The sequence below is a fragment of the Aethalodelphis obliquidens genome, unplaced genomic scaffold (assembly GCF_003676395.1).
Source record: "Aethalodelphis obliquidens isolate GAN/ISIS:26980383/991018 unplaced genomic scaffold, ASM367639v1 scaffold26, whole genome shotgun sequence".
In the NCBI taxonomy this organism is placed as follows: domain Eukaryota; kingdom Metazoa; phylum Chordata; class Mammalia; order Artiodactyla; family Delphinidae; genus Aethalodelphis; species Aethalodelphis obliquidens.
Window position 1 is genome coordinate 17,501,305 of NW_020837970.1, and position 24,111 is coordinate 17,525,415.

The window sequence follows — 24,111 nt, forward strand, 5'->3', positions numbered from 1 at the left end:
CATCTGCAAACAGTGACAGCTTTACTTCTTCTTTTCCGATTTGGATTCCTTTTATTTTTTTTCTTCTCTGATTGCTGTGACTAAAACTTCCAAAACTATGTTGAATAAGAGTGGTGAGAGTGGGCAACCTTGTCTTCTTCCTGATCTTAGTGGAAATGGTTTCAGTTTTTCACCATTGAGGACGATATTGGCTGTGGGTTTATCCTATAAGGCCTTTATTATGTTGAGGTAAGTCCCCTCTATGCCTACTTTCTTCAGAGTTTCTATCATAAATGGGTGTTGAATTTTGTCGAAAGCTTTCTCTGCATCTATTGAGGTGATCGTATGGTTTTTCTCCTTCAATTTGTTAATATGGTGTATCACATTGATTGATTTGCGTATATTGAAGAATCCGTGCATTCCTGGGATAAACCCCACTTGATCATGGTGTATGATCCTTTTAAGATGCTGTTGGATTCTGTTTGCTAGATTTTTGCATCTATGTTCATCAGTGATATTGGCCTGTAGTTTTCTTTCTTTGTGACGTCTTTGTCTGGTTTTGGTATCAAGGTGATGGTGGCCTCGTAGAATGAGTTTGGGAGTGTTCGTCCCTCTGCTATATTTTGGAAGAGTTTGAGAAGCATAGGTGTTAGTTCTTCTCTAAATGTTTGATAGAATTCGCCTGTTAAGCCATCCGGTCCTGGGCTTTTATTTGTTGGAAGATTTTTAATCATAGTGTCAATTTCAGTGCTTGGGATTGGTCTGTTCATATTTTCTGCTTATTCCTCGTTCAGTCTCAGAAAGTTGTGCTTTTCTAAGAATGTGTCCATTTCTTCCAGGTTGTCCATTTTATTGGCATAGAGTTGCTTGTAGTAATCACTCATGAACCTTTGTATTTCTGCAGTGTCTGTTGTTACTTCTCCTTTTTCATTTCTAATTCTATTTATTTGAATCTTCTCCCTTTTTTTCTTGATGAGTCTGGCTAATGTTTTATCAATTTTGTTTATCTTCTCAAGGAACCAGCTTTTAGTTTTATTGATCTTTGCTATCGTTTGCTTCATTTCTTTTTCATTTATTTCTGATCTGATCTTTATGATTTCTTTCCTTCTGCTAACTTTTGGATTTTCTGTTCTTCTTTCTCTAATTGCTTTAGGTGTAAGGTTAGGTTGTTTATTTGAGATGTTTCCTGTTTCTTAAGGTAGGACTGTATTGCTATAGACTTCCCTCTTAGAAATGCTTTTGCTGCATCCCGTAGGTTTTGGGTCGTCATATTTTCATTGTCATTTGTTTCTAGGTATTTTTTTGATTTCCTCTTTGATTTCTTCAGTGATCTCCTGGTTATTGAGTAGTGTTGTTTAGCCTCCATGTGTTTGTATTTTTTACACATGTTTTTCCTGTAATTGATATTTAGTCTCATAGCATTGTGGTCAGAAAAGATACTTGATACAGTTTCAATTTTCTTAAATTTACCAAGGCTTGATTTGTGACCCAAGATATGATCTATCCTGGAGAATGTTCCATGAGCACTTGAGAAGAATGTGTATTCTGTTGTTTTTGGATGGAGTGTCCTATAAATATCAATTAAGTCCATATTATTTAATGTATCATTTAAAGCTTGTGTTGCCTTATTTATTTTCATTTTGGTTGATCTGTCCATTGGTGAAAGTGGGGTGTTAAAGTCCCCTACTATGATTGTGTTCCTGTCGATTTCCCCTTTTATGGCTGTTAGTATTTGCCTTATGTATTGAGGTGCTCCTGTGTTGCGTACATAAATATTTACAATTGTTATAGCTACTTCTGGATTGATCCCTTGATCATTATGTAGTGTCCTTCTTTGTCTCTTGTAATAGTCTTTATTTTAAAGTCTATTTTGTCTGATATGAGAATTGCTACTCCAGCTTTCTTTTGATTTCCATTAGCATGGAATATCTTTTTCCATCCCCTCAGTTTCAGTCTGTATGTGTCCGTAGGTCTGAAGTGCATCTCTTGTAAACAGCATATATATGGGTCTTGTTTTTGTGTACATTCAGCCAATCTGTGTCTTTTGGTTGGAGCATTTAATCCATTTACATTTAAGGTAATTATCGATATGTATGTACCTATTACCATTTTCTTAATTGTTTTGGGTTTGTTCTTGTAGGTCTTTTCCTTCTCTTGTGTTTCCTGCCTAGAGAAGTTTCTTTAGCACTTGTTGTAAAGCTGGTTTGGTAATGCTGAATTCTCTTAGCTTTTGCTGTAAAGCTTTTGTCTGTAAAGGTTTTTTAATTTCTCTGTCAAATCTGAATGAGATCCTTGCTGGGTCGAGTAAACTTGGTTGTAGGTTTTTCTCCTTCATCACTTTAAATATGTCCTGCCACTCCCTTCTGGCTTGCAGAGTTTCTGCTGAAAGATCAGCTGTTAACCTTATGGGGATTTCCTTGTGTGTTATTTGTTGTTTTTCCCTTGCTGCTTTTAATGTTTTTTCTTTGTATTTATTTTTTGATAGTTTGATTAATATGTATCTTGGTGTGTTTCTCCTTGGATTTATCCTGTATGGGACTCTCTGTGCTTCCTGGACTTGATTAACTATCTCTTTTCCCATATTAGGGAAGTTTTCAACTATAATCTCTTCAAATATTTTCTCAGTCCCTTTCTTTTTCTCTTCTTCTTCTGGGACCCCTGTAATTCAAATATTGGTGTGTTTAATGTTGTCCCAGAGGTCTCTGAGACTGTCCTCAGTTCTTTTCATTCTTTTTTCTTTATTTTGCTCTGCAGTAGTTATTTCCACTATTTTATCTTCCAGGTCACTTTACCGTTCTTCTGCCTCAGTTATTCTGCTATTGATCCCTTGTAGAGAATTTTTAATTTCATTTATTGTGTTGTTCATCACTGTTTGTTTGCTCTTTAGTTCTTATAGGTCCTTGTTAAACGTTTCTTGTATTTTCTCCATTCTATTTCCAAGATTTTGGATCATCTTTACTATCATTATTCCTGAATTCTTTTTCAGGTAGACTGCCTATTTCCTCTTCATTTGTTTGGTCTGGTGGGTTTTTACCTTCCTCCCTCATCTGCTGTGTTTTTCTCTGTCTTCTTATTTTGCTTAACTTACTGTGTTTGGGGTCTCCTTTTTCAGGCTGCAGGTTCGTAGTTCCCGTTGTTTTTGGTGTCTGTCGCCAGTGGCTAAGGTTGGCTCAGTTGGTTGTGTAGGCTTCCTGGTGGAGGGGACTAGTGCCTGTGTTCTGGTGGATGAGGCGGGATCTTGTCTTTCTGATGGGCTGGTCCACGTCTTGTTGTGTGTTTTTGGGTGTCTGTGGCCTTATTATGATTTTAGGCAGCCTCTCTGCTGATGGATGGGGTTGTGTTCCTGTCTTGCTAGTTGTTTGGCATAGGGTGTCCAGCACTGTAGCTTGCTGGTCGTTGAGGGATCTGGGTCTTGACATTCAGATGGAGATCTCTGGTAGATTTTCGCCGTATGACATTACGTGGAGCTGGGAGGTCTCTTGTGGACTGGTGTCCTAAACTTGGCTCTCCCACCTCAGAGGCACAGCCCTGATGCCTGGCTGGAGCACCAAGAGGGTCTAGGCTATTTTATTTATTTATTTATTTTTTTGGTACGCAGGCCTCTCACTATTGTGGCCTCTCCTGTTGCGGAGCACAGGCTCCGGACTCGCAGGCTTATCGGCCATGGCTCACGGGCCCAGCCACTCCGTGGCATGTGCGATCTTTCCGCACTGGGGCACGAACCTGTGTCCCCTGCATCGGCAGGCAGACTCTCAACCACTGCTCCACCAGGGAAGCCCCTAGGCTATTTTTAAAGAATTAAAAAGTAGAACATTGTCAAGAGATTGGGAGAAAATTTATTATTTCTGTGACTAGCAGTCTAAATGAATTTAAAGATAAGTACATAAAGCAAGAGAATTAATAGTCGGCTGGAATAGTGGGAATTTATGGTCAGATTAAGTTTTTGAAGTTGAAGATTGTAGAGGTGGAATATATCTAAGTAATAACAACATAAGAGTAATTTGGCACCCATTGTGGCCGTGAGAATGGGTTGTTGGAGAAGAGTAGAAATCAATGAGAGGAGGAGAGGAGAGAAGATCAGCTGCCGTTATTATTGTAGACACTGAAGTTACAGATGATAGAACGGGTGTGGAACTAGTGGCCAGAGTATTCAACAGTGGCCAGCCTTATCTCCTCCCCATCTCAGCCATGCATCCCATGCCCTTGTCACAGAGATGTTCACTGTTCACGTTTACTAGCGTTGGCAGCTGCAGTGATTGTAGGAGTGTCTTTGTTTATTAATTCGTTCTTTTACCTGGCAAAACTATTTCTGATAGTTGGATTCTGACTATTAGGTGGACTGATAGGTGGACTCTAGGCTATTAATGTGACTTTCTTGACACTCTAAACTTTTTAAGCAACTTCTGTTCAAAAATTTTGTGGCCCTCTAAAATAATTTAAAATTTTAGAGTTCATTTTTATGGTCCCGAAAACAAACAGTTATTTCCAAGAGAAAGAAGAAGTATCTGCTGGTGAAAATTATTGTGACTTATAGTTACTGCCAAGAGTTTCAGAATTTTTATTAGGAGTTCCACAAAGAGGCTTTTTAAGCCAAGAGCACAAGGAAGAGTTTGGAAGAGATGGGAAAAGTGATGTGTGGGTTCAATGCAGAGGATGTGGAGAGCCGTAATGTATCATTAGGAAAGAGGTCCACAGTTTCTGGCAAAAAATTTCTACTGATGTAAGTTCAGAGTGCCATAGAGACACAGTTACGTTTTCATGGTCTGGCCCTTTTTGATGATCTAAAAACTGTTAAATCAAGGAGACACAGATGATATTTATATATGAAGTCAGATAAATAAACCTTTAGAGATAGACAATGAATTATTGGTAGAGACTATAATGCAAAATCAGTTACTTATAACTTCTAGTGGTTGTAGATAATTTTTTTCCAATTTAGTTTGTGGTTATCTGATGCCTGTAAAATCTGTTATATCAGAAAGGTAGAAATATTTCTAAAAATATTTCTAAAAGAGCTTATTGTACCTACATGAGGGGCTCTTAACCAGAGGATCCAGATTGACTTTTTGAACTTTAAGTTATTTTGCTTGAACACTCCACACTTGTTGACGTAGTTAATACTCATTGTTGATAGGCTCTTTGCATTGGCTTTCTTGATAGCACATTCACCTGATTTTCCTTTTACCTACGTGGCTACTCTTTTTAAAAATTTTTTATTTTTAATTATTTATTTAAAAAAATTTTATTGGAGTATAGTTGATTTACAATGTTGTGTTAGTTTCAGGTGTACAGCAAATTAAATCAGTTATACATATATCCACTCGTTTTTAGATTCTTTTCCCATATAGGCCATTATAGAGTATTGAGTTCCCTGTGCTATACAGTAGGTCCTGATTAGTTACCTATTTTATATTTAGTAGTGTGTATATGTCAATCCCAATCTCCCAATTTATCCCTCCCTCCCCTTTCCGCCCTGGCAATGATAAGTTTGTTTTGACTGTGACTGTATTTCTGCTTTGCAAATAAGTTCATTTGTACCATTTTTTTAGATTCCACATATAAGCGATATCATATGATATTTGTCCTTCTCTGTCTGACTTCACTCAGTAAGACAATCTCTAGGTCCATCCATGTTGCTACAAATGGTATTATTTCATTGTTTTTTAGGGTTGGGCTACTCTTTTTTTAAAGTATATCTTGCTGACTCCATTTCTATCAAATCTCTGAATGTATATCATTCTATTTCTTGATTTATAAGATTTAGATATACTTTTTGCTGTAGTAGGTGAGGATTCAGCTCATTCACCTCTCTCCCCCCAACACTATATATCTATAATTATTTTATTGATAACTTTTGTAGCGTGTAATAAAACCTCTATTTCTTATTCCCTCTGCTATAGATAGTAGCTCTGAAATCTGCAGTGGGCAAGATGAATCTATCCTTTTTACCTTTCTTCCCACCTTTTTACATTGCAGTTTCTATCAGCTATACTTTTCTAATTTCCCTTGCTATATATCTTCCTTGACCTATTGGTTGAGTGTATTGTTTAATTTCCACATACTTGTGAATTTTCCAGATTTCCTTCTGTTATTGATTTCTAGTTTCATTTCATAGTGTGAGTTCAAACTTTCAGAATTTATTGAGACTCATTTTGTGGCTTCTGTCCTGAAGAATGTTCCATGTGCACTTAAGAAGAATGCGTATTCTAATGTTGGGTAGAATCTTCTATATACATCTGTTATATCTAGTTGTTTTATAGTCTTCTTCAAGTCCTCTATTTCTTTTTGATCTGTCTAGATATTCCATCCATTATTGAAAGTAGGGTATTAAAGTCTCCAACTATTATTGTAGAACTATTTCTCCCTTCAGTTCTGTCAGTTTTTCCTTCATATATTTTGGGTGTTAAGTGCATATATGTTTATAATTTTTATGTGTTCTTGATGAATTGACCCTTTTATCAATATAAAATGTCCTTCTATGTCTCTTGCATGTCTCCTGTGACAATTTGTTATATAACATCTCTTTTGGTTACCATGTGCTTTGAATATCTTTTTCCTTCCTTTCAATTTCAATCTATTTGTGTCTTTTAATTTTGTAGAAAGCATATAGTTGAATCATTTTCTTAAAATCCATTCTGCTAATATCTGTCTTTTAGTTGGAGAATTTAATCTATCAGGTCCTAATGAGAAAGGTCTTACTTCAGTCATTTTGCTATTTTTTTCTACTTGTATATCTTCTTTGTTCATCAATTCCTCCATTACTTTCTTCTTTTGTGTTTGATTTTTTAGTGTAACATTTTAATTCCCTTCTCATTCCTTTTACTCTGTATTTTGTAGTTTTTTTTTTAGTTGTTACCCTGAGGATTACAATTAACATCTTAATGTATAACATTTTAGTTTGCATTAATACCAACTTAGTTGCAATAATATACAAACACTTTGCTCTTATATAGCTCCACTCCCCTCTATGTTGCTGTTATCACAAATTTCATCCTTATACATTGTGTGGACATTAACATAGATTTATAGTTATTATTTTATGCATTTGTCTATTAAATCTTATAGGAAAAAAGAGGAGTTACCAACCAAAAATACAGTAACACCAGCTTCTATATTTATCTGTGTAATTACCTTTTCCAGTATTCTTTATTTCTTCATGTGACTTTGAGTTATTGTCTAGGGTCCTTTCATTTCAATCTAAAGGACTTTTAGCATTTCTTAAAGGGCAGGTGTACTAGCAATGAACTCTCACAGTTTTTGTTTATCTAGAAATGTCTTAATTTCTCCCTGAGTTTTGAAGTACAGTTTTGCTGGATATAGAATTCTTGGTTAACAGGTTTTTTTTTTCTTTCAACACTTTAGGTGTGTCATCCCACTGCCTTCTGCCTTGCTTGGTTTTTGATTAGAAATTGGCTGTTACTCTTATTGAGAATTCCTTTTACAAGACTAGTCATTTCTCTCTTGTTGCTTTCAGGAATCTCTCTTTGTCTTTGTCTTTCCACAGTTTGAGGTGTTTGTTTAGGGTCCTCTCAGGTCTTTTCTGAGCGTAAGTGTGGACATAAGTGTTGCCCTCTAGATTCCCTGGAATACACAGGAGCTTCTCAAAGTCCCTCTTTCCCTAAGTATCTTCTTCCCCAGCCTTTTGTTTCTCAGTCTTTTTGATCTGTCTATGTTTGCCCATGTGGCAGCAGCTAAATATGTTTTTGCCTTTAAATAATTTTGAGGGCTTCCCTGGTGGTACAGTGTTTAAGAATCCGCCTGCCAATGCAGGGACAGATTGCTTCGTATTTGAGCCATGCCTTTCTTACATAATTTCTTTTTATCTGGGGTTTCTGATGGCCTGTTTTGTTGTGTTGTTTTTGTTTAACAAAGAAATTTGTGCTGCCTTTACCACATTCCAATTTCTTTGAATTTCTTTTTTTGTCTTTTGAATGGAATCCACTCTTGTTGAAGCTTTCTATGTCCCTGACCTAATTTAGTCTCATTATTTCCTTTTGGACCATTGTTTACAGTTTATTATTTTACATCATATTACTAGTAGCCTTTGCTTTTTACTTGGATTATTTGTCTCTTTCATATCCTCAAGTACTTCTATCCTCTCAACCTCTAGATGGTAGAATTCCTCTGAGTTTGGTCCTGGGCCCTCTTTTCACTGTCTGCTTCCCCCCTAAACAATATCATATATTTCTTTGACTTTAAATGTCATTTATATTTTGAAGATACCAATATGTATTATCTCTTTTTTTATGGTTTACCCATTTGGATTGTGTTTAAGGGAAAAAATCTTTTACTACATTGAGATTATAAAAATATTCTCCCATTTTGTCTTCCTAAAGGTTTAAAATTTTGCCTATCATATTTTAGTCTTTATTACACTTGGAATTGATTTTTAAATTTGAGGCTGATGTCAAATTTGTTTTTCCTCTTAGGAATAACCAGTTGCCCCAGTGTTGTTTATTGAGTATTCTTTCCTTTTCCCACTGAACTGCAATGCCCCTCTGACTGTTTTATTGGCAGTGGGAGGAGTAGGTAGTAGGGTACTTTTGCAGATCTTCAATTAATGCCTCTTCCTCACTTCTCATTCCCATCTTCCATCATATCTCTGTTCTTTCCTTTCCAAAGTTCTACTGGGCAGCTTGGCTGTCATCTTTGTTCTTGTCTCCAGTTCATATTCAAAGCTATGGCTTCCTTTGTCCTTCTTCCTCACTCAAAATTCTTCACCTTCCAGCTTCCAGAAATTTGTTGAAACTTCTTGCTGAAGATTGTCTCCCCCTTTCCTTTTTACTTGTTATTGTGTGTGTATAACATTTCAATTACTTTAAGGGCCTTAGAGGGAGAGGTTTCAAACACATGTGCTCATTCTGTCTACTTTTTTATCTGAAAGCACAAAGTGAAACATTTTAAATATTAGAAGCTACATTCTCTGTAAGTCTTTAAAAATATAATTAAATTTCATCTCTTGGGAATGATATAAGCCTGGCTCTCTCTGAAGGTAGAAAGCTACCTTCAGAGGGCCGCAAAGTCTCTTCCTTAGGGTTCCAATTTGTTTTTTAATGCTTCATAAGATTTTCCATTTTCAACAATCCCATTTATAGTCTTTAGTATTTCATAATGCCAAAAAAGTGGCTAATTCTTGTGTTACAATGTCTGTGACCTTTGGCTTGTGGGTGTGTAACTAAACGCCTGGAAATAAGTATCCATGAAAAGATTACAGGCACATAAAGAGAAGAAATTCTGTAAAACCTTGGTATATCCCATTAATGATTTCACTGTTCACTGTACTTGGGACATATCTGTAGTAAAGTGACATACTACAGGTTTCTTTCCCTTGCCAGAAATGGGCAAGTACTTGGTGTAATGTTTTCTTTGCTTACATTGGATGCATGCAGTGAAGCTGGTTTATTTTTGGTCATTTCCTGTCTATGAACACTGTGGTATTTTAGCCAACACTACTGTAATAAAATATAATGCATAAAATGAATTTCCACACCTATGAATGTTGTAATAGAAGTTCATAAAATATGTTATTATAGGAATCAGCACCACTTATTCACTGGGAAAAGAAACTTATGAAATATTTTAAGTCTTTCTGTTCTAGCCTCTTATAGAATGCATAAAGATTTTTTTAAAAACCTGTAGTCCTCTGAAATATTGTCTTTTTTATCCATGTAGGCATTTAAGAGTATATTCTCCATTTAGCCTGGCTTCCAGGGACTCATGACTGTGTTGCATTAAGTTAATCACCCTGTCTTAGTGTCCTCTACTAATCAAGAATGCATGGAATAGTTTTCTGATTAATTCCTATATAAAGATTGAGTTGGATAAATAAACATTTGGATTTGGAATTAACCAGTAAAGATCTTGAAGAGAATTCCTATTTGATGGCAAACTGCCTACTGTTATATAAATAATACTTGAGTAGGGAAATATACATGGAAATGTATTGGGCTTCATGGAGAAACAAATTTTAAAGCATAGATCCTCCATAGAGGAATACCACATTTCTTAGAGCATAAATTTAAACTAGACAGGGGTAAAACCTAGACCAGGTGACTCCATCACCTAGTCTGAAACATTTGAATAACACTTGAATCCTCCCTCACCTTCCTTCTCGACAATCACTAAGTCCTATTTTATGATCTCTTAAATATCTGGTATATCTGTGTTCTCTTCTTTTATTAATAATTATCACTAAAATGTATTGAACTAAACACGGAGTATTGTTTAGAATATGATTTCTAGTCTTAATAACAACTCTGAAAAAATATGTATTATGATCAGCATTTTACATACAAGGAAACTGAAACTGCAAAGAAATTAAACAACTTGCTCCAAAAGTCATCTATTTATCACTGACAGATCTGGGGTTTGAACTAAGCTCTATCTGATTTTCTTGCCAATGCCTTTTCTACTGCATGATACCCTCTTTTTTGTTATGCCCTTATGTGGTCTAGTTGACACTATTGCACTGGTCTTCCTACTAATCTCTCTCCATTCAGTCTCTCCCTGCTGCATCCTCCACAAAGTTCACCAATTTATTATCTGTCTCAAGTAAGTCCTTGAGGGCAGGGAACATATCTTATTCATCTTTTTATCCCCAGCACCAGAACCTAGCTGCATGCATGGCACATTGGAGATGCTTAAAAACTTGCATTGAATATGGTTCTGTTATTTTTTATTTAAAAATCTTTTTCTGCTCCTCAACCTTATGGGATAAAATCTGACTTTTCAGCTTCTACTCCCCCATATGTTTTAAGTGTTTAATTTCTATGTTTCAGTGTTCCATACATATTGAAATTGTTCTTAACTGAGTATGTTATATATAATTAGGCTTCTGTGCCTTTATTTATTCTATTTTTCTTACCTAAAGTGTGCTGCCTCCTTCTACTTCTGATGAAATTCTACTGTTCATCTTTCAAGGACCAGTTCAAATACTACGTCCTTTTTTTTTTTTTTAAGGGCTTCAAATGCTTGGCTTTATTTATTTATTTTTGGCTGTGTTGGGTCTTCATTTCCGTGCGAGGGCTTTCTCTAGTTGTGGCAAGCGGGGGCCACTCTTCATCGCGATGTGCGGGCCTCTCATTGTCGCGGCCTCTCTTGTTGCGGAGCACAGGCTCCAGACGCGCAGGCTCAGTAGTTGTGGCTCAGGGGCCTAGTTGCTCTGCAGCATGTGGGATCTTCCCAGACCAGGGCTCGAACCTGTGTCCCCTGCATTAGCAGGCAGATTCTCAACCACTGCGCCACCAGGGAAGCCCCAAATACTACCTCCTTTTGAAACCTAACTTCTCCCCACTAGAAGAATTAATTGTTCTTCCTCTGCATTTCCATAGCATATTGCTTAAATATTCATTATATGACAATAAACATAAATATTATATTAGGATTAATGTATACATTTATCTTGCTTTCCACCCTCCATCCAGATTGGGAGGTCTTTAAGGACAAATAAGTATTAATTTATCTTTATATCCCCAAAGCCTACCACAATATCTGACACATAATAGGCTCTCCAGATTAACCTATTTGTTTAATGAGGTTGAGGTCATTTCAGTTTAGAAATTATACCCATGTGTTTATTAATTTAACTGCAGAGTATGATTAGAGCAGTTATATTTCTGGGAACATAGCCCAGTAAAAGTGAAGAGAGTTTTGATATATTTAAAAACTTGCACATGATTTCTATACTGATTGTTCTTATCAATTCAGATGAGTTGGTTGCCTGTGACAGAATTCTTAGGACAGTGCCCTGTGGGCTTTTAGCAAATGTTTGGTGAATAAGTGAATGAGGGAGCAAATGAAATAATATGTATGTATGTTTGACTAAAAAGATGTGGACATATCTATTAAGCACACAGGGAAAACTGGAAAGACAATCCCCAACATATAAACATGGGGAACAAACTTCCTAAGTTATTTTTTATGGAAATCAGAGCACACCTTCCCTGAGGAACAGATTCCTCTGTTCCATATTGGCCAGAGTTTGAGGCTAACCTCAAGCCTCGTTCAGAAAATAACTGAAATGGGTTTGGTCTTGTATGACCTATTTAATAGGTGCTTTGTTTCCTATCTACAGCCCAGCAAACTTGCCATTTGTTGTTACTGAATGTCCATGGGAGGTCTATAAAAGTTAGAAATTACTTCTGCTTTGTTTTGTAACTATACAACTGTTTTGCTGAGGCTAGGTTTGTTTATTTCACTTATTTTCCTAACAGTTTGCTTGACAAACCTTTAAAGAAAATAAATAATCCTTTTCTAATAATAGACATTTCATATTGTAGTTTATATTCTTAAACCTTTAATCATATGGGAAAAAGGTAAACAAGACACTTCCAAATAGATGATATAAAACAACACAACTTCTCAAAGGATTTATTCATGTTTTTGGCGCATAGCTGTGATTCAGCTTCTTTTGTTGCATGTCATGACCATCAGGCATCACTACATCAACTAGCAAACCTTTTCCTTGCCTTGACTTTACTTCTTCATTATTGGTCTTTGCCTCATCTGCAGAAACCTTCTTACTAACCCTTAGCCCGTGACTATGTCACTGACTTGTCCCTTTGCTCAAACCACAGTTTATGATTGGAGCACCCTTCTTAAGAGTCAATAGATACTCATAAGAAACTTCATAATTGTCTCATTAATTCTTTGAAGAAATATTTATTGAGCACAACCTGTGCCAGGGAACTGTGCTAGGTGCTGGATCTACTATAGTGAATGTGACAAAGTGTGAGCCCTCAAGGATCACAATGTTTAGTAAGAGAAACAGACAAGGAAATAGGTAATTGCAGTGCAGTGTGGTTAAGTGCTGTAATAGTGGTATATATTCTTTTCATTAAGCCCTCTTTATTTCAGTGGCATTGAAATGTAACTCCTATCCTTTATCCTATTCTAGAAATGATTATATGCTTTACATAGCTCAACACAAAGTTATCACACAAAGCACAATCGAAGGAACTCTTAATTCTCATCTTATTTTTGTTCTATATTATCAGCCATTACATTTATAGGATTATCATCTAAGATTATTCACACACCACTGCTCATTGAATGTTTGATTATTGTCGTATAATAATCATTGTCTTGAGCACTAGTCTGGCAGAAATCAGTCCTTTTATATTTTCTCAGTTGCATATTCACTTAGAGTTGACTGATGTCATTACCCAGCTTCTTATTGTGTCAACAAATGTGTTACATGTTAACTGGTGCCTATGAAATAAGTATAGTAAGTCTAGTAAAGCATGATAAACCAACAGGGTGATGGTTTGTCAGTCTTACTCCCAGCAGCGGCATTATAAAACTTCTGTTGAAGATCTTTAATAATGCAGTCATTTACATTGTGAAAGGCCCATTGTGAAAAGCTCATAGATTCCAGAGCCCCGAAGCTGAAAAAATATAGTCAAAATTGTAAACACGTAATTATGCTTGAGTATGAGAAGTGATGTATTGGAAGAGTGTACAAAATTCCATAGGAGCACAAAGGAGAGCAAAGCACGAATATATTTAGTAAGGGCAAATAAATACTGTCTGAGAGCAGAATTCCAGAACGAAAACCCATAGAACAAAAACCAAGCATCGATTGAGTTTTGAGATTGGGTAAAACAAATAGTTATGTCTCTATTCACAAAGTAGAAAATTTGAATTGGATCAAGCTATTTCTTTTCTTCTTCAAAGAGCTATCATTTAGGAAACCTTTTATAAAACATGTGGCTCTAACTGAAAATAATAACAATGATCATATTCAGTAGATATGTGAAGTTATTTTGTATCTGTATGTGTGTGTGTGTGTGTGTGTGTGTGTATATGTATATATATATACATATACACACACACACACACATAGAGTCAGTAGTGGATTTTTTTATCATTTCTTATTTCAAAATGGGGAGGAAATCTTCATTGATTATACTGCTTATAACTGTAATATATATACACTTGCAAAATTTCAAACAACATTGAAATATTCAAAAATAGAAAGTCAAAGTTACCCTTTAATCCAGTTTCTGAGAGAGAAGTTATTCTTAGCAGTTATTGTATAAATTCCCAAGTGTTTTATAAACATAGTTTTATATTACATGGTTCTTACTATAGAAATATTATTTTGTAAAATACAGTTTTTTTTCAGCCAGACAGTGGAATACTTCATAGATTAGGAAAACCTATTTGTTTTCACATGCAAAGATATCTATGATATATTAAATGGATTGTTTTAAAACTATATAGAATATCAATTATCTTTCATTGATATAAATAATTTGGGTTTAAAAGTGGTATTTTTGTTGTTCACATGTGCCTCTTTTTGAATTAAAGTACATGACTAGAAGAATACAAAACTTGTAGATATTCTATTGAAAATTAATCTTTGGTGCTCTGGGTTTAATTACTGAAATGAAAAAAAGTGAATATAAAATTTCAAATACCTTTCCAACAGGTCTTTATAATCTGTTATTTACTTTGCATGATAAGACTTTCATTTAAAATTATATGTTGGGTTTTCCAGGTCTCTGGACTCAGGACTCACCAGTGCTTTACAAGGTCTATCTGTCACAGACACACACCTTGTCGAAGTGGATGGAGACACACTTTCCTTGTATGGCTCAGGAGCGCTGGAATGTCTGGATCGGAATTGGAGCGTGCAAACAGCAGGAATGGTGACAACAGTGTCCTTCACTTTCATAGAATTTGATGAAATCGTCCAAGTGCTTCCCAAATTGAAGATTAAGTTTCCTAATTCTTTGGTAAACATTTTCTTTTAGTTGTATGTTTGAATTCTTCTCAGTCATGACTTTTATATTCTGGCCAAAGACCTGTTTTACCTTTTATTTCTGCAGTTTCTATCTGGCAGGGAGACTAAGTTCTTGTGTTGATTTTCTGAATCTGGGATTTAAATTAGTATTCATAAATCGCCTTGCAGTCTTCTGTAAATATTGGAAATTATCTCTCTAGAAAATTCTTCTTTATGGAGTATAACGAGCTAATGTAATTGTATTCAAATTATATATTTCTACTTTGTAAAACTTTCAACAGGACCTCACCCAACTGTATATTATATATTCATTTATTGTACCTGGTATTAATGGGACATATATATTTACGTATAATTTTTACAGTAGTCCCCTAACAACACTTAAAATAACTTTAATAGCTCATTAAAATTACTTTGAGGGGGCTTCCCTGGTGGCGCAGTGGTTGAGAGTCCGCCTGCTGATGCAGGGGACACGGGTTCGCGCCCCGGTCCAGGAGGATCCCATGTGCCGAGGAGCGGCTGGGCCCGTGAGCCATGGCCGCTGAGCCTGCGCGTCTGGAGCCTGTGCTCCGCAACGGGAGAGGCCACAGCGGTGAGAGGCCCGCGTACTGCAAAAAAAAAAAAAAAAAATTACTTTGAGAAATTAGCCCTTTCCAATTATAGTATTATTGTACTATTTATTAGTGTGAATTTGCAGAAACTGTGATTTCCATGAATTCTTTCCTGAGTTTTTATTATCATTGTGTTTTTCTCTGTCAGCCAAGTGATTTCCCTCACCTACCCTTTATTTAGTGTTTTTTTTTCTTTTGTTATGTCATCTTCCCTAAAGAAGATAGAAGTGGAGATAGTATGTTTAGAAAAGATCATCCAAATTCACAGACAGAACACTTATATTAGCATTTCGGTTTTAATGATTTTATTTTCTGGTAGCCAGTTTAAGTAGCCTACATAGTAATTAGCAAGATAAAAGTAATAATGGTTAACTAGTTCTTCTCAGAAGCTCTGTGTGAGCCCTGCATTTATAAAATTCTGAAATTTTTACTTCTGATCTTTCCTTTGTAGATTTCATCTCAGTGTAAAGCATATAAAATCATTGTAATGCCTGGAAGAGTCTGAATTATTGTGTATATAATTTTTAAGACTCTTAGGTTGTTAATAAATAGGGGGATGTCCTTTGCAGAAGGGATATCACTTTGAATCCAATGTTGGATGGGTTAATATATTCCATCAATAATTTTGCATTAGGTGGATTAAAGTTTATGTAAGTTAATACATTCAGTTGGTTTAATGTAATTGGAAACATATTAGCTAAGCATAAAGTTTACATTTATTTGGGGAATGATCACTGAAGCTTTAATGTTAATGTTTTAAGATGGTTAAACTCAATATTCACCTCTTTTTTTGTTTTATTATTGTAGCACCTTAAATTCAAGGAAACAAATCTTGTAATGCTGCAGCAATTTAATGCACTAGCAGAACTCCGTCGAGTTGACCAGCTGACAGTTGATCCTCAAGGAAATCCAGTTGTCAATTTTACACTCTGGAAATATTATGTTCTGTTTAGACTGAGCCATTTTAATATGCAGAAAATAAATGGAACAGAGGTAAGCTAAACACGAAGTCAACTGTAGAATTAAAATATTCATTTTTAGGGGCTTCCCTGGTGGCGCAGTGGTTGAGAGTCCGCCTGCCGATGCAGGGGACACGGGTTCGTGCCCCAGTCTGGGAGGATCCCACATGCCGCGGAGCGGCTGGGCCCGTGAGCCATGGCCGCTGGGCCTGCGTGTCCAGAGCCTGTGCCCCGCAACGGGAGAGGCCACAACAGTGAGAGGCCCGCGTACTGCAAAAAAAAAAAAAAAATTCCTTTTTAGGGGAAGTAGTCATAAAAATGGCCAGGAATTTATGTATAAAACCATGATAGAACTTTTGAGAAATAATGTTTTTCTAAAAAAAAAATCTTGACATTTAAAATGTTGAAAAGCTAAAACTATTTTATCTAAAAACTTCTAAGGTACTAGACAATTTTGAAAATAAAATAGTAACCAGATCATGGTGAATAGTAAATACTTTTTTGATAGTTTGTAAGTATTCAGAGAAGTAAAGTGTTGGTAGGATAATAGTTTAAAATAAAAAAAAACCCACTTCTGTAAGTAATGTGATCTTTGTATTTTTCAGAGTGCTTTACAGACTGTCTGACATGCAGAATGGTATGGGGAAGTGATACTAAATGTCAATTAATAAGGATTGTGGTAGGGGAAGGGAAGAATAACATGGAAAAAAAAGAATGTACATAGGGAAAGAAGAGTGATTTTAAAAAGAAGAGATGAGAAGGAGAAATAAGCAAGGAGGAAAGATAAAAGAAGATAAAGATGAGTGAAAAAGGAAGTAAAACAACTATAAGTCCATAAACGTCTGGACTGCTTTGTTAATAGTTTGTAGCAGATGCTTTTGGAATATCTGCATTGTGCCTGGAGCCTGAATAACTGGAAAATTATTAGTAAAGAGTTATTTTTCAGATTGATTCTGCTAAGCTTGTCTCAGGGTTAATCCCCCAGCTATCCAAAGATCATGTTGTCTTTAAATATTACTTTGGAAGAAAAGAGAGAAACTATGCTTCTTCCTCTACTGTGGAATTCCAGAACTGAATTTAAATAATCCTCTAAAGGAAAAAATCTCTAATATGCTGTTAGTATTATTGTGATTATCTCTTAAAATTCAGACCTCCTTATTGTAAGATGAACTATAATCAACTTTGCTAGCATGGTGGTAATAGCAACTGTATTTCCCTGCAGCTGATACACTGTAAGTAACTCTAGCCTAAAATTCCAAAACTACAGCATACCATTAGGAGACTGGAGGTCTCTGGGTCATTGTACAAAAGCCATGTGAAATTTGTATCAACCATGGAAGGCCCATGACCACAATATCAGCCATCTGTTGAAGATGTAGGGCAAACCTGGGACCTTCAGATGACTATTAATTTCTCCAGCTAGTTCTCAAGAGATTTGTTTCAGCTTTATGTACCCTCTTGGTACTTCCCCAGGGAGGCTGCAAGTCACTGGTCAGATCTAATAATTAATTCCAAAAGTTTCCAAAGCTAGCCTACACTGGAAGTAGAATAGTTATTTTTGCTATGGGTGAGTAATTCTCCCTCATTGATGGCCAAATCGTTATCTCAATTAACCCTAAATAGTGTATTTACCAAAATATGGATCACTACTGGAGATGTAATAATTATTATAAAACCTTGAGATAGGAAGTAATAGTATAATATAATTGTATAAAATAGAGAAGAATGAGAAAGAACCAATGTAATTTATTCTGATTTAAAGTTCCGAAAATGTCAATGCCAGGGATATTTGACCCTTTAATAAAAACCTAAAATAAAACTGCTTATCTCATCCTTGACAATATATAATAATGTTATACTATATTTCTACTTCTCTTTGTATAAGAGAGAATGATATTGCTTGAGGAGACTTAAATTGAATTATGAGCATCAAGAGGAAAAGATGGAGTAGTGCCCAGCACTGGCCACTAGGTGACTATATTAGACCAAACAACTTAGTTGTCAGCTGAAGGACGGATTTCAGGGAGCAGCAGCCTCATTAACTATGAAAGTCTAGGGAAGGGAAGGGAAAGAGTCACTCTGCACTGATTCATGTGTATAAGATGCTTGTGAATTATGGATTTAGTTTCCAGAAATTCCTGTGTAGTATATTATAGCTAGTGTAAAGAATAAAGTTTTTAAAAATGCAAAATTTAACTATACCAGGGTTTCTCAACCTCAAATGCTCTGTTGAGATTTTGGATCAGATAATTCTTTATAGTGGGAACTGTCCTGTGCATTGTAGGACATTTAACGGCATCCCTGGCTTCCACCCACTGGATGCTAGTAACACCCCTCCACCAGGTGCGATAAACCAAAATCATCTCCAGACATTGCCAAATGTTCCCTAGGGGCCAAAATGGCCCCTGATTAGGAACCACTGCATTATATTGAGAATCTAATAGTATTTAAAATGCAAGCAACCTAACTTTATATTAAAAAATATGCCCAGATATTAATACAAGTCCTGCTTTTAGTAGTTTCTTGGTTAACATAGGAAGGAGCCCTCATGGGAGATATATCTGTGACAGATTATTCCTTGTGGGGAGAAAGGCGGACAAAATTTCAGAATGAATAGGAGTGCCTTTCCTAATCCAATGTTCATTCCTTCAGAAAGGGACAAAATTATCCTTTTAGGAACAAGGTGTGAACAACACCTTGTCTTACCTTTGACACATTATTAAAGTCAATCTATTCCATTGACACTTGAGGTTTTTCCCCCTAAATCATTCTACCCAAAGAAGCTATAGGATTTTTAAAAAAAAATCATTAAGAATTTAAGGTGTCTCAAGTATTATCCTTAGGAACCATGGCTTCTAAATCAGAGCTAACTCCTCACTTCCCAGCCATCATCCATCACCATGGGCCACATTTGTATCAATACATCTTCATTTTAATCAAGTGCAAGGAAGAAAGAGAAATATCAATGAGAACTCACTCTCCTCTTACAGCCCAGGAGAATGTATTTTTCTGGACTAAAAGAAAATATTTAATCTGGAAATTTCTATGGAATTATGTTAGTTATATCAAGCTAAGAGGCAATGTCATTTTTGACCCTTCTCCTTCATATCTCTTCAGGTGACGCAAAATGATATGATAATGGCTGAAAGGCTCTTTGGAATCCTAGCACATGTAGCATCTTCTGAATTACCCCAGTACCATCTGATTTCAATTCTGGGTGATGCCAGGTAACCTTTAATTTCTATAGTTTTTATAGAAGTACTGTTGCACTAGAAAAAGAAATATATTCCACACACCTCTTAATTGTGCTATTTATTCATCCCACAAACATCCTAAATTTGTTTTGTGTCTGGCCCTCTCCAAAGTGTTGGAGGTATAAAGATGAATAAGGCAAAGTTCTTGCTCTTGTGTGGCTTATAAGCTAATAAATTAACTTACTAGCTTATAAGCTAATAAGTTAAAGACATTTCAGATGCTATAAGAGAGGGCTGTAGGAGCATAAGAGACACTACACTTTGGAAAAACATTGGTGAAGGCTTCACAAAGGAGGTAACATTTTTCTAGTTCTTCACGAATACATAGGAGTTTTTTCAGGTACAGGGTATGAGGGAAAGAGATCTGCAAAGGCACAAGGAATTGTAAATAGTTCAATATAATTGGAGCATAGGATGATTGCGAATTGTGATAGGAGATGAAGGTAGAAAGACTGATTGTGATCTGACTTTGAAGAGCCCAGTAATCCATGAAAAATAAAACTGAACACTGTGCTTTGTAATTAATTAAGCACAACAATCTGTGATTAGATTCATGTTCTAGAAAGGCTGCCATTTAAGAGGACAGAGATGGAAGGAATGGAGACCAATCAAGAGGCTAGTCTGTAGTCCAGGAGAGAGATTATAAGGGTCTGAACTAAGACAGAATTGAGAAGAGGATAATTTGAAAAATACTTCGAAGGCGTGTACCTGACAGAAAACACTGACTGACAGGATGTGGCATAGATAGAAGGAGAAAAGTCAAAGATGGTGTGTTAGTCATGATTCAGTTATAGATAATTCACTCTGGCTAGAGTAAGGAGAAAACAGTCGATATATAAGAAATTAATTATCTACAGAATCATTGGAAGGAATAGGGAAGCCTCTCTAGACTGGGCCTGGAAAGGATCTCAGAATGATACACAGAACCAGTCCACCAAGGAAACGGCTACCTTTGCTATAGTCTGGGAGCTGGGTGATCAGGGGGCTTGTCCTGACCTCGACCTCCAGGATCATACCACTTTTTACTTTGAGGATCCGGAAGTTCCCCATTCCCCTCCCCAAAACTTGGCTCCAGAGCCATGCTACCCTACTATAATCTATACCAATGAAATGGGTATCCTGTGTGCTTACTTCCCCACTTAGTTCAGTTCTGATTGCATTGGTGTGAGGAGAAAAGGAGCAGAGTTGTCTCTAAGAAATTATAACCAAAGCCAATCTTCAGGTAAATTTGCAGCCTGAGTTTATAATACATGCATAGTTTAAAATAATTTCAAAATTTAAACATTACTATCTCTAGATACCTGGTAAAAACAAATGCACCTTCTGTCTGGAGGAAGTTACTCTCATCCTATCTCAGATAATCCCCATGGATAATTTTTAAGGACAATGACCAACACACAATGAAAAGAATTTTTTTTAAATAGCCAAGCACACAAGGAAATAAGGCACCATGTATAAGAACTAGCAGGAAAAAAATAGACCACAGAAACAGACCCACAAATACTTTAGATTTGGCATTATCACTTATAGATTATAAAATGACTATGCCTAATATATCAATATTTCATGGTATAAAAAACAAGGTTGAAAATATCTGGAGAAAGCAGGAAATTTAAAAAAAGTGATCTATCAGATTTGAAGGGAAACTAAAGGAGCTTCTATAAATGAAAAATATAATAAGCATAATTATTAAAGCTTAATTAAGAGGTTTAACAACCAATTAGACACACCTGAAAAGAGGATCAGTAAACTGGGAAATAAACTAGAGAAGATTTTGCAAAATGCAGAACAAAGAAATATGGAAAAATGGTTAAGAAATTTGAAGATGGAGTGACTTAGAAGATTTAACATATGTTTGGAGTTTCAAAAAGACACAATAGAGAGCATGGGATAGAGATAACAGCAAAGAATTTTTTCAGAATTGATAAAATACACTAATCTACACATTAAATAAACTCATCCATTCCAAATTTGTTAAATTAAAAGAAATCTACACCTAGTTACATCACAGAACACTGACTATAAAGTAAAAATTTTTCAACAACCAGGAAAAGAGAGGTTATCTTCAAAGGAGTGCACATCAACAGTTGACTTCATAACAGCAACAGTGGAAGCCAGAAGACAGGGTAATGAATGTGTTCAATATACTGAAGTAAATTAATTGCCAAGCTAGAATTCCATACAGGCAAAAAAGTCTTTTAAAAATGAAGGTGAAAGGGACTCCCCTGGTGTCACAGTGGTTAAGAATCCGTCTGCCAATGCAAGAGACACGGGTTCAAGCCCTGGTCTGGGAAGATCCCACATGCCGCGGAGCAACTAAGCCCATGCACCACAACTACTGAGTCTGCTCTCTAGAGCCCACGAACCACAACTACCGAGCCCTCGTGTCACAACTACTGAAGCCTGCGCTCCTAGCGACCGTGCTTCGCAACAAGAGAAGCGCACTGCAACGAAGAGTAGCCCCTGCTCACGGCAAGTAGAGAAAGCCCACGCATGGCAACAAAGACCCAACACAGCCAAAAAAAAACAATTTTTAATAAATAAATTAAAATAAAAACCTTAAAAAAATGAATGAAGGTGAAATAAAGACATTTTAAAACAAAATAATAAAAACAAAACTTAAGAGATTTCCCATCAGTATTCCTGCAGTAAATGATAAAGCCTATAATTAAGGCAGAAAGAAACTGATCCCAGATAGAAATTCTGAGGTGCAGGAAGAGCTAAAGAGCAAGGAAAATATTAAATTTGTGGGATAAAACTAAATGAACATTGACTATATAAAGCAACAATAATAGTATTGTGAGATTTTAAAATGTAGAATTAAAATACACTACAATAGTAGTATATATATTGGGAGGGGTAGATGGAATTATAGTTTTCTAGGTCCTTGTATTATCTAGGATGAAGATATAGTAATTAAGTTTAAATGTTAGTAAGTTAAGAGTGCATGTTGTAATTTCTTTGGTAACCAAAGAATAAAAGAGTATATAGCTTCCAAACTAGTAAGGTCAGGGCAGGGGTGAGAAGTGGGGAGAAGAAAAAAAGGAAAAGAAACATAGAATATTTGGTCAAAAAGAAAGAAAATAAAATGTTAGATTTAACCTAAATACTAGTATATCAGCAATTACACTTGTACCAAGACTCAGTGACTTAAAAACAAGAAACATTTTCCCACTGAGTCTATAGGTTAGCTGGGTGCTTCTTCTGCTCTCAGCTCCGGACCTCATGCATCTGCAGTCACCTGAGGGTTGGATAGGCAGCTCTGCAGAACTTCCCTAAGCTCTCTCACTTTTGGGGAGTCTGAGAAGTTGTAAGCTGGTCTATAAAGACCTTACTTAGGACAACTTGTTTCTGCTCCACATGGTCTTTCATATACCAGAAATCTTCCTGGGCTTGTTTTCACGGCAAAGGCAGGGTTTGAAGAGAGCGCAGAAACATGCAAGGCCCCTTGAAGCCTAGGCTAAGAACTGGTACACCATGATTTCCCACATTCTATTGGTCACAGTCACAGAGCAAGATTTAAGAGGCTCGGAGGTATACTTACCTAACTGTGAAATAATATTGTAAAGGGCATGGATTCAAGGGAGCCATTAATTATGACCGAATCTACCTCAGTGATAAAATGCAGATGTACTAATTGTTCTGGTTAAAAGTCAAAGATTGTCAGACTCAATTTAAAAAAAAAGGAAGTTCAACTGTATGTTGTTGAAAAGAGACACATCTGAAACATAAGGTTACATAAGGTTTGAAAGTAAAAAAGTGGTAAAAGATAAACAACATCAATACTAACCAAATAAAAACAAAGTAACCATTGAGGACTAAATAAACTAAGGGTAAAAGCAACACTAGAAATAAAGAGGATCATTTCAAGTGATAACAGGTTCAGTTCGCCAGAAATATCAATTTGCTAATTTAATTTGTCTGCAACCTATAAGCTTAGCCTTAAAAACTTATAAACCAAAAATTGACATTACTGCAAGCCCACAGCTGCAGTGGGAAGTTTTAATATACCTCTGATTAATTAATAGAAAAAGGATGTAAAATACTTGAACAACATGATTAACAAACTTGACTTAGCCATTTAGAGAACATTACCCGGAACAACTGCAGAACACAAATTCTTTTCAAGCATTACTATCCAGAAAGCAGATGTCAACAGATTCCAAAGGATTTACATGGACTATGCTCTCCATTCAAAATGCAATTAAACTTTAACTCAGTTACAAATGTTAGCTAGGAAATCCCCATGTATTTGGAAATTAATGCATTTCTAAATAAACTACAAGTTAAAGACAATTTTATAATGTAATTTTGAAACGACCTTGAACTGAAATGTAATAAAAAAATACCACATTTCAAAACTTGTGAGATCAAGTTACCGTGGTGCTAAATGGAAATATTTTAGCCCTGAAATGTGTACATTAGGAAAGAATAAAGACTGAAAATGAATGAGCTAAACATTTACCTAAAGAAGTTAGGAAAACAATAGCAAAATAATCCTGAAGCAAGTTAAAGAAAAGAAATAGTGACATTAAAAACATAATTAATGAAAAATTGATTAT

General features: G+C 35.8%; 1 protein-coding gene across 5 annotated transcripts in view; it reads left to right on the forward strand.

Moving 5' to 3' along the window:
* LRRC49 (leucine rich repeat containing 49) overlaps positions 1–24,111 on the forward strand; it is a 129,454-nt gene that overhangs the window by 97,124 nt on the left and 8,219 nt on the right. For all 5 annotated transcript variants that reach the window (XM_027123494.1, XM_027123495.1, XM_027123496.1 and 2 more), the window contains 3 exons: positions 14,480–14,717; positions 16,144–16,329; positions 19,413–19,522. In XM_027123494.1, the coding sequence (XP_026979295.1) occupies positions 14,480–14,717; positions 16,144–16,329; positions 19,413–19,522 (534 nt within the window). The remainder of the gene's footprint in view (positions 1–14,479; positions 14,718–16,143; positions 16,330–19,412; positions 19,523–24,111) is intronic.